This window comes from Aedes albopictus, chromosome 3 (assembly GCF_035046485.1).
Source record: "Aedes albopictus strain Foshan chromosome 3, AalbF5, whole genome shotgun sequence".
NCBI classification, from domain to species: Eukaryota; Metazoa; Arthropoda; class Insecta; order Diptera; family Culicidae; genus Aedes; species Aedes albopictus.
In genome coordinates, this window is record NC_085138.1 from 218,464,512 (window position 1) to 218,476,581 (window position 12,070).

At 36.7% G+C, this 12,070-nt stretch overlaps 1 protein-coding gene across 5 annotated transcripts in view; it reads left to right on the plus strand.

The window, feature by feature from the left end:
* Positions 1-876: 876 nt before the first annotated feature.
* The window catches only part of LOC134291312 (protein unc-79 homolog), a 37,480-nt gene continuing 26,286 nt past the window's right edge, over positions 877-12,070 (plus strand). Inside the window, exons 1-6 of one of the 5 annotated variants that reach the window (XM_062858903.1) lie at positions 877-1,266; positions 1,327-1,446; positions 6,740-7,072; positions 7,130-7,638; positions 7,706-8,792; positions 8,851-8,993. In XM_062858903.1, coding sequence (XP_062714887.1) covers positions 6,775-7,072; positions 7,130-7,638; positions 7,706-8,792; positions 8,851-8,993 — 2,037 coding nt within the window. In that variant the 5' untranslated portion in view covers positions 877-1,266; positions 1,327-1,446; positions 6,740-6,774. The remainder of the gene's footprint in view (positions 1,267-1,326; positions 1,447-6,739; positions 7,073-7,129; positions 7,639-7,705; positions 8,793-8,850; positions 8,994-12,070) is intronic. The other 4 variants (XM_062858899.1, XM_062858900.1, XM_062858901.1 and 1 more) reach the window with 4 other exon arrangements.

The following is a 12,070-nucleotide window of genomic DNA, read 5'->3' on the forward strand; positions in this document are numbered from 1 at the left end:
TATGTAAAACATAGACTATAAGGAGGAACTGTGCAAAATTTGGTTGATTTTGGTGAAGTAAGAAAAAAGTTACGTTAGTCTGAAAATGGCACGCTGAAAGTCTCTCTAATAAAGACAAATCAATCAATGAAAATGGCACAATAATTATCGACTCACCCTTTATGAAGACTGAGTGCGCAATCCAGTGGTGAACTAAATGCGCAATACAAAACATACGCTAGCTAGAACTAGCTGAATAACAGTTTCTTAAGCTATAGTTTGCTTAAGACTGGTTTGTTCCACTCTTGTACAGCAAAAATGTTTGTTTGGTAGCGCATATGACGAAGTAGATTTGTACCCACCCTGTTATCCGCAGCTCAAGTCCACTCAGTTTTGCAACCACTTAACACGACTTGCTTTTTCCGCTTTACGGCCGAAGTAGGTCAAAAAGTAAAAACACCTCTATATTATAACAAGGAATTTTTTAAAATTTCAATATAAGGAGATCCTGATTATTTACTTCGTATTTTAGATACATTTCATGTAAAGGCACAGATTTGAGGTCTACTTAAAATATGCAATATGTTTAGATTATTAAAGCAAAAATTTTCATTTGCTTGTCCTAACGATACTGTTGTAATAGTGGTATATCATACCAACAGTATACAAAACAATCTCCAGTAAATACGCACCATCCTATATACATATGTATAGAAGCAAGCCACGTGCTTCTCCACGTATGTGTGCACTTGTTTACATCCAGTTCATACTATCGGCACGCCGCCGCCACACCAGCTGATGGGGAAAGACGGTGTACGTTTACTAGCACACAGCGTGTCAGCTGTGGAAGATTTCCCTCATCTACGCTCCACTTTCCACCAGATTTCCTCATGCTGGAGTATGCATAGCGAAATGTTCAACACTGCGAATTATTGATTTTTCATCTCATCAGCCATCTTGAATGACTGGAGGACGTCGTCGCGTAGGAAAAATAGTCTTTAAATAGTGTAAAACGGGATTTATGCAAGAAAGTTTGCAACGAAAGTCAAGAACAGCTTTCATTAGCTTATTTGTGGGTAAAGAAACTTAGCAGTTGTCGTCTGTGCTTAGTGTATTAGGCGTCTAATAAAATGGGTGTGTTGTGAAGGGTTACATAAGGTTCTTGGTTCGGAGAAAATTAAGACGAATGGTATCAAGTAGTCCAACAAAAAGGATATAACAAATGACGGGAAGTTTTAGAGTACAGCTCGTCAATATGGGCACCAGAGGAGCTGCATGTAGGGCCCCGTTAATATGGATACTAGTGAAAAAAGAAACTTAATACGTAATCTGTTCTTTTTCTTTCAGTTCAAGCCAAATTGCGATGTCTACATGAATATCATGTACGGCTGCTTAGCAATCAGATTCCAACTCCATCTGGTTCGGATATAGCAAATACTATCAAATATTTCTCGCAAACACTTTTAAGTAAGTATTAAATTTCTAAGAGCAAATAAGCAAATATTTGAAAAATGCAAGCTGTCTCATTGACGGTCAATTTTATTGGGCAGCCATATTGTATTTCCGGTAGTTCATTTCAATTAATTTGGCTCATTTTATTGCTGACTGCACCCCACATTGGACTGACATAATAGTGTGAACACACCTTCAATGTGTGATTGCAGCGCAGGACTACGTCTGATCGTGTTTTGGTCTTCGGTGCATTTATTTCTTGTAAATCAAAAAATAAGTGCACCCAAAACGGCGAGACGATACGAAGCAATTCTTCACTTTTATCACACTTTTTAGGCATACTAAAAATAGTGTATTTTACTATCAACTATCAATTTGAGGTGTAATATGCAATATGTAATAAATTTCCTTTAAAAACAATAATCAGTCTGAAAAATGATCATTTTTTTTACACAAATGGAAGCTGACCAAAACAGTATGTAACTATCCAGTAGTGTAACTGTCCAGTTTTTGTTCCGAGTACTCGGTAAAAACTTATTAAGTGAAACTGGCTTCAGAAACCTGAATCTTCAGGACGTTCTGATATTCTTGATCCGCTGTGGTACAGAGCTATAGGGAGGCTCTCTTTACGCATTATGCGTAATTAGGGTATGCCTGCCATCAGTAATCTCAAGCTCCCATATTCATCCTATTCGAAAAAAAATCGATTACGGCACCGATTGATTCCGTTCTTTTTGTTTACATGCGTGCTCACTTGTAACAAAAATAAAAAAAAATAAACAAAACAAACAACGCTTCAATCCTTTGTTTTTCGTAGGATGAAAATGGGAGCCACATGCTTAAGAAGGGAACTAATACCCTATTATAGTCTCTTTTCAGGGCGCTGTTTGAACCCATTGCGGTGCGCTTAGGGTTCATTCAAATATTACGTAACGCTACAAAAGTTGTTACGTGGGGGAGGGAGGGGGTCTAAAATGGTCAAATTTTGCGCTACGTAATATTTGAATGAACCCTTATGCGTTATTACAGTGCACTTTTCAGGACGCTCTGTGAACCTATTGTGGTACGCTTATGCGTGTATAATGATCCTATTCCCTTAATTGTCCTTTCTCCTGTCCCATCTTTTTTTACTTCCCTTCTCCCTCAGGTAAATGATGAATAGGCTCGTGTTCATGGCGATGGCATAAATTTCCCAAATGGATGAGAACGTGCCTCTGGAGCCGACCTACTGATACCTGATACCTAATGGTATATTCGATCTTGCCGCGATGGACTTTGAGTGCCAGTTTCTTCACCTCTGCTTGGACCATAAGCTAGCAGTAAATCTCTAGTTGAGCGTAGGTGAAGAAATCGACCGTAAGTGAGCTATGAGCATATCATTATTTTCTAAGCCATGCCATAGTTCAGCTCACGGTTGTGCTACTTTTCCCCCGAATTTCGTTTCCGTGAATGGCACTTTTCCTAGAATGACCAATTTCCCCGAATCAAATTATTCTTTATTTCATGTGTTATTGCTCCTCAGAACTGCTGAAACAATGGTAATATGACTACTTCTTTCCATTGCTGCTCTTTCTTTCTAGAGCCAAATTGACCCTAATTATGATCGGTTAACTTTTTGGACAACCTAGTCCCCAGGATCACGAACATTTTGTGGCAAGTGATCATTTCGAATAAGAATGTAATGTATATTTTTCTCGAGAAAACGGATTCGGAGAACTGACTTTCGGGGAAAAGTAGTACAATCCAGCTCACATAAACCCAATACTTCTGGAGCAACAATTGAAAAGGGCATACAAGCATTGGTTAAACAATGATTTCACACGTCGCTCCTGTGCCCCCATCAGCTTATTCACAAAAACTTAGACCGTTATAAGATAGAGCAAACATCGATCTTTCGGATAATGGTGTTCATTTGCGTGGGCAGGCTGCTGTTAGGCCCTACGGAACGTTTTCGAAAAAAGATACAAGACCTCTTGGGCCCTTTTCAAATGTTGCTCCAGAATTTAGAATTTTCACGATTTATTAATGTGAAATGTAACGCAAGAGTGGCGAGTAGGTATGTGATAACACTAGTATGCAGTATTTTTAAACTCGGTGATGCATTTTTAGTGTAGAATCATGCCCTGAGTTCGGAAACGCGAAGCAAAAAAAAAATATAGTAGATTTTTTTTCGATGATATGAAATCGATTTTGTTCTATTTTTAACCTTCTGTTATTCGCGTGGTTGGCAACCACCGCGTTAATGCTGAGTACAAAAAGCGAGATTTTTTCAACGTGTTGTACAAAATACAACAACGCAATCACTCGCAGAGATGGAAACACTCTCATCGTGAATCAACTCGCGAGTGTAAAAGCAACAAACGGTTTACTCACGGTGTCGAGAGTAAGCCGCATGTGAGTTTATTCACACCCGCTTGCTTCACGAGTATGAAGCAAAACAAAAACAAAAACACTCATGAATTTTTATTCGCGAAGAACAAGTGGAGATGCGGGAATTGCATTTTAGTGCGATTTTAATAGCAAAACAAGTAATTATCCATCAGATAGCAGTGTTTTGTGCTTTATTGTTCCTGAAAAGTTAATCTGTCGGCCGTGTAAATTCGTTTTTTCGCAAAATTGAAAAATGTTCAGAGCTGCTTCGCGAATCAATCACGAGTGCGACCAGCTTCGTTAGCTCGCGAGTGAAGGCAGTGCGAATATATTCTGGCTTCTGTTGTTCACGAGTAGGATAGCTTTGCGTTTGTGTTTACTCAGCTGCATTCCTCACTGTTTTCCATCACTGAATCACTCGGGGCTTAAGCATTGTTGCTTATTCTCCGTTACCAATGCACCGATTGAGCTGATTTTTTACTGCAATTCACTTACATCTTATATTTTATAGTGCAGATAGTACGTTGAGAAAACATTTTATGCAATTCAGTATCATAACACTAGTTTACAGCATTTTTGAACTCGGTAAGCTGATGATTGTTTTTGGTGTAGAATCATGCCCTGAGTTCGAAAACGCAAAGGAAAAAAAATACAGTAGAGCGGAAATTTTTCGACTTTCCATACAAGGTTGATGATTTGTAATCGATTTTTGTTTAACTTTTAAGCAAAATCGCTCACTTCAAACATCTCATTCTTCGTAATCAATGCTCCGATTGAGCTGAATTTTTTACTGTATTTCGCCTACATATGATATGTCAAATAATCGTTGAGAAAGATTTTTTTAATTGTTTTTTTTTCTTATTGAAAAAATACATTTCTTCATATATTTTTGGAAATTTTGCTAAAATTTAAGGAGATTGTCCCCAAAACTCGTCAATATCTTGAATTTCATCAATCTGACACAATACCTGCGTTCAGATGATCGAATGGCTGCCGGGGCCCGTGGCGTAGTTGGTCTCACGTTCGCTTCATATGCGGATGGTCATGGGTTTGATTCCCAGCCCCGACACTTGCAACTTTTCGTCAGTTGCTTTTCCCCCTAGAGCAACTGACACTTAACCCTCTTCTGAGCCCCATGGCTCAAACGGACCCGGATACCTGGACATCGGCGAACTGCTACTCATAATGGACCCCCAATCGGACTGGAAAAGAACAATGGCCATCCATCATCATCCTTGTGCTCATCATTCTACTAGGTATAAAGTAGAAAAAAAGTGAAAGCAGCAGAAAGGCAACCAGTTCGATAAAGTAGAATAGAATCTAGGCGCTGTACAAAATGTAAGTGCAGCTGTCAATTGAAATTGCTCACGTAGTGCCCCACTGGGCAATAGAGCTGTAAATTAAATTAAGTGATTAAGAATAAAAATGATCGAATGGTATTATATTCAGCTTTTAATGAATGGAAAAAGATTTAAAATTTGTTGAACAAAACGCAAGATATTTGAATTTTATTAAATACCATATTTTAAAAAGTTGTAAGACTCGATATTGAGCTAAAACTTAAAAACTGTTCTGCTTCAAATTTTTTGAAGCACGGTTTCGAAATCAGCGCTAAATTATGCTTCAAAAATTTTGGTCGTTGACTGAAGTTCATGACTTTCGTTTTATTTTGTAAACTAGTGTAATTTATATTTTTTATATTGCGCATTGCGCGGTTATAAGTGCGACGATGAAGTGCGGAATCTCAAATAAAAGTGCGACTTTGCGTCAGATCGTTCCGGTGTCTTCACCGCACTTATTCATTAGCTCGTGATGAATAAGTGCGGTGAAGACACCGGAACGATTTGATGCAATATCGCACTTTTATTTGGCATTCCGCACTTTGTCGCAGTCCAGTTAGCAATGCAATAAACTATAACTCATTTTAGTATAATAATAGCCATTTTTCCGAACTGGTTCATTATGCAACTGAAATGAGTTGCATAACGAAAAATGGTTGTATAATGTTCATAATGCAACTCATTTGAGTTGCATTATTAATATTATGCAACTCAAATGGGTTGCATTATGAAAAAATCATTGCATAAAATTTTGTATGAAGCTCGTTGCAAAACTCGATTTTTTCAACACTCTTCGTATTTATCCAATTCGGCAAGCCTCGTGCTGAAAAAATCAACTATTTACAACTCATTACATAAATAACACTATGAGGTTGTTTTTTTTTGGTTATTGAAAAAAAAAATACAAATGTTTATAATTTTTTGAAAATTTTGCTAAAAATTTCCATGTAGTAAATGTACTAATAGTGGAGCTATTTGTAGCTCCTTGTAGTAAAATAATTGAATAAAATTGATAATACCACAAAATAAAAAGTCTGAAAAAGTGTGAAACACAGAACTGAATAAATGTTATTAATTATATATTGACATCTATTAAAAATGTAATTTGCAAGCTTTTTGGTCGAAATAGTGCTAAATTGCCACTACCACCACTATTGGTAATACCTCCACTAAGGGAGCTTTTACCCTACTTACCAATATCTCGACGTCCACCAATCTGACGCAAAAACTGTTTTCAGAAGTTCGAAACATATTAGAAATAGCTATCTATTCATAAAAAAGGTTGAAAATTGGTTGACTGCAATGCGAAATATTTGAATTTTAGTAAAATTCATATTTTGAAAAACTGTAAAACTCGATTTTTAACTTAACCTCAAAAACTTTTCGACTTTTTTTTTTGAAGCATCGTCTCGAAATCAGCACTTAAAAATATAAGTTTACTACTTTTGTTTTCTTTTGTAAACTAGTGCAATAAATAATCATGAACATTAGAAATAGAGTAAAAACGTTTAAATCAAGTCTAAGTTAAAATTCACGAATAAAAATAAAGTTTAAATCAAGTAAGTGAGTAGATACTTATCTTTATATTTCCTTTCTAGCTGTTCTAAAAGATGTGCCATGCTCTCCTCTGGAAATGATCAAGGATCCTTCACTCGATCAATCGAGGATGTCCAGCTATCCAAACCTGGAATATCAAAATCTATACAATGCACTCACCATGCTGCTTGACGTAGCTTCCAGTATCCAAAACGGATTGAATTTATTTGGAAAAGCACTGCTGCAATGTCTGGGATGCATTCTACCTTTTTTGGATAAGGACTTGATTGATAACCTTCCCTATCTAGCTGCATCCAGTATTTCCGTTCTTCCACCATCGTTGCACCAAGATATAATAAACTATCTATGTTATTACATATTACCATTTACGATCAGTAAGTACAAACATGTTTTTGTATTAGAATAATAATCAATATTTATAACTTTTGTAGCTCGCCAAAGTGATGATGACCAAGAATGTCATGCGTGCCAGTCGGTGTCTGCTGTTATAATGTTAGTATTTCAGTATTCGAATAATCCTGCACATCATTGTCAGCTTCTGGAATCCTTGATGAGACTCAAGCATAACGTTGTAAAAGATCTACTATGCGTAATCGCATACGGTACTTCAGCAAGTCGAGCCTCTGCTGCTAAGTTGCTATTCTACTATTGGCCTGCGTTTGATCCGAATCTTTTTGATCGCAAAGGATTATTATGCAAGTTTACCAACAATTTGATACCATTTGTTTGTCAAAGAGAATCATGTCCTAATGCCGGCAATGCTGAAGCCGTTAAGGTTTGCTACAATCATTGCATTAGTATATTATACGCCGTTGATTCGCCCCCACCGCTGTATCTGTGCATCGAATGTGCTAATGAAATACATCGTGACCATCCAGATCTTTCGTTTGGAGATATACTGCATCCGATGCAGCAAGTGTCAATGATATGTGAAAACAAGGTAACATACTAGGAATGTAATCATCTTGACATTATAATGATTATCTTCCATCCAATCTATTTCACAGAATTGCAGGTCGAGCGATAAATCAGCGGTGTCGATTTGTTTTTCAAGCGAGTGTGCTAGTTACAACGGTAACCACCCTATCCGATACTGCTCTCAGTGCCATGGCAACCGACACAACAGTAGGCGTGGAATTGATCACATCGTGCATCGCAGTCTACCGCCGATGATGATGATGGATGCTGAGATGCAAACGTACATGGTGGAAGCGGTTATAAGTCTTCTTCGAGAAGCAAAACCCTTGAATTTGGACTTTGGAAGAGATTCTTCTAGTGATTCGAAGGGTAGTGCAGGAAATGGAACACAAGACACGCTAACCTTAGAGGATCGTCAACTGCTGGGCCGATACGGAATATGGCTTTTGGTTGGCAGATGCAAACCTACTGCCGATACCCCGATTGAAATTCTAGGGCGTTTATTATCCATGCTTTTCCATTGGTTCCATATAACCGCGTACTCATACGACGGACAAGCTGAGAGCACTTTGGAAAAACTCAAACTGGAGCACGTTTGCGGCTGGTTGAAGGATGTTTGTGATAGCCATTATAAAGATTTCATCGACTGTCTTCTCCCTCATCCACCCGAATATTCCAGAGTGGGAGGGCATTGGGATACACTCGCTTCTAGAACTTCACATCTCAAAGAAGGCCTACAGCGTCTGATTTGTCTCATACCATACGAGATTATAAACCAACAAATTTGGGATACCGTGATGCCGCATTGGATGGAAGCCGTCACAAACGACGTACCGGAAAAGGAGCTACCAGAACTGAAGATTGTGCTGAGCAAAATCCTAGATCCTGACATGTCACCATTAGGATTTGATGCCAAGGCAATGTACAATTTCGTAACAATTCGTTTTGAGAAAACAACCGCCAAGGTCCAACAGCAGGCCCTTCACTGGTTGCAGAATTTGACGAAACTTGAAATTTTGATACCTCTGACGCAGCTGTTTGCAATGTTTGGAGATGGTGTTCGCATAATGAAGCACGGAATGCAGGCCGAGTTCCACACTGATAAGATTGGGAAAGGCAGTGGCTCGAAAATAGCGCGTGATAAAGAACTTCAGCCTCCCAGAAGAAGCTCTATCTGTACGGGATGTGACTGCAAGTTTTTTTGTCACATATTTCATAAAGTTTACTCTTTTAGCTCCTGTTGTTGAAGATGACTCGGGAAATACGTCTGCGATTTCCGATGATGAGGCACCGATATCGAGACATACTGAATTTTCAACTGATGCCGAGCATAATCTAACCTGCTGCATTTTGATGCTTGACATATTACTAAAACAGGTAAAAAATAATTCATATTTTTTTTTAATTTTTTATTTTTAGAGGCTACCGCTTTGCGGCATTCGTTTCTTCGTTTTAATATTAATTTTGGAAAATACTCGCAAACACTTTAGAAAACATGCATTCACTCCATAGTTATCATCGATGTTTTGTGGTGTTCTCACGAGGCACCCTGACTTCCGATCCTACTCGAAAGCTTGAACCAACCGCAATAACAAAACACACTAAAGGATATTATACGTTTTGCTCATCACTCATAAATCATGAGCACTCTGGAGGTACAGTGACCGGCACAAAAAAAGATCCACCATATAATGGTTACAGTTTCTAATGAAAACTACATGCAATAATCATAAAATATACCTTTCAATGAATGCACTAGATTGGGGAAATTGCTTAAAAATTGGGTATGACAGAAAAAAAGATCCACTTAGCAATTATTTATGGAACATCAAAATTTCGCCAAATTTTCACACTTTTTGTTGTTTTGGTGTATGCTATTGTGATGTTTTTGACATTTGAATTTAATTTTGACATGAGTTTTATCAATTTTAGGGCGATATGGAACTATTTTATTTGTTATTGTTAGTATATTGGGTAATTTTTTTCCTGAACTACAAAAACTATCTGTAAGCAATAAATGCTATTAATCTACAATATATCAATAATTCAGCTTGCAGACATACAGGGATGTATTTTTTTGGACTATTTTTATGAGTTTTGTTCAACTAATGCGAAGAAATGTACATGTTGTGAAGATTATTAAAGATTATTTGATAACTCAAAACACTCTCACGTCACGTCGTGTATGTATCCAATGATCACCTCCATCTGCTTGTACTAGAGCTTGCTGGAGGTATATCCTATCATATACACATTATTAATTACAAATTTTCAATGTATTAATTACAGGTGGTACATATGGTGCTCATTTGTAATGATAACTTTCAAAGTAAAATCACATTGGTGTTAAATTATGCGCACACAGTAAATGATTGATTGCAAAAGAAACTAACGTCAAATCATGTTGGTGTCTTGAGCACATACAGGGGATGGCCAAAATGTTTGGGATAGGCTACTTTTTTTCTCTCACAAAAAAGTTAAACATGCTATAACTTTTCATAGAGTATAGAGTGCATCAAAAAATCACAAATTTTGACTGTTTATCAACCTGTTATATGTGCATCATTGCTACAAATTTGGGCTCGATTGAATAATTTTTCGCGAAGTTAGAACCGTTCGGGTAAAACACTATTTTTTAGACAACTCATTTTCGAGCTGTCATATCTCGGAAACCAGTGAACCGAATTGAATGAAATTTTGAACGTACACTAACTATATACAAATGCTTCACAAACTATTAAAACATAGATACTTTTTGAACGTTGAAAAAAGTTATCATGGATTGACACTTTTTGGATCTTTCTCGAAAAAAAAATATTTTTTTAAGTCAATGTCAATAAATTTTAGTGTTGATGTCCAAAGATTTTCCACTGCTGTTCTCAAGTTATCTTTAATCAGATATATTAGAGCCTATTAAGATTAAAGAAAGAACACATTTAGTAATTTTTGTGTGGTATTGCAAATTTGACTTATTTTCCTCTATATGAGTAAAAATGTCAACCCGATATAACTTAATTCGCCGTGGGAAAATATTACATTTTATAACGTTGTATTGAGTATCGATATACAGTTGATAAACGTTGAAAAATTCATTCAATTCGGTTCACTTGTTTCCGATATATGACAGCTCAAAAATGAGTTGTCTAAAAAATAGTGTTTTACCCGAACGGTTCTAACTTCGCGAAAAATTATTCAATCGAGCCCAAATTTGTACCAATGATGCACATATAACATGTTGATAAACAGTCAAAATTTGAGATTTTTTGATGCACTCTATGAAAAGTTACAACATGTTGAATTTTTTTGTGGGAGAAAAAAAGTTGCCTATCCCAAACATTTTGGCCACCCCCTGTATGTTCCTTGCATTCCAACGAAAAATATTGCAGAAGACGGATCGACGATCAAACGCAAAGCAAAATTGCGCAGGTGGCGCTTTTCTAAAACAGTGAATTGCGAATTCTAGACTGAATTACTAGTGATACAAATGGAAGAAAAGTGAAATTATTGCAGATTCTCATAACTGTCATGCAATGTATTGACCAGAAATATGTTATTTTTGCTTCCAAAGTTGAAAATTTTGCGTTATCTAACCTCACATTTGATCGCCAATAGATAATCTGATGCTTTATTTTTTTGTAAACTTTTGATTCTGAGGATGTGTTTTTTGGGACACCAGTGAAATTTGATGTTATGATTGAACTCCTATGTGTATCACTTACAATACATTGAAATTTTGTAATTATCAAAGTGTATATGATAGGATATACCTCCAGTATACTCTAGCAGCACAAGCAGATGGAGGTGGTCATTGCGATACATAAACGTGAGAGTGTTTTGAGTTATCAAATAAGGGGCAATGCACAAATTACGTCACGCTTTCTTTTTGCATAACGTGACGAACCATACAACAATTTTAAGGTCTCATATAAAAAGTGTGACATAGGGGAGAGGGGGGGGGGGGGGGGGTTGAAAATGATCGATTTTTGCGTGACATAATTTGTGTATCACCCCTAATCCTTAATTATCTTCACAACATGTATGTACATTTCTTTGCATTAGATGTCCAAAACTCATAAAAAATGTCCAAAAAAGTACATCCCTGTATGTCTGCAAGCTGAATTATTGTTATATTGTAGATTAATAGCATTCATTCTTGCTTGCAGACAGTTTCTGTATTTTAGGGAAAATTATACTTATTATACTTACCATAAAAAACAAGCTTTCCCTACATCACCCAAAAACTGATAAAACTCATGTCAAAATAAAATTCATATGTCAAAAACATCACAATAGCATTACACTAAGAAACAAAACGTGTAAAAATTTGGCGAAATTTTGATGTTCCAGAATTAATTGCGAATGGTCATAATAATCGAATTGAAAATATGGGTCACAGGTTTAATAATTAGCGGCAACAACACCGAGGTAACCAATAAGCATTTGAATAAGCCGTA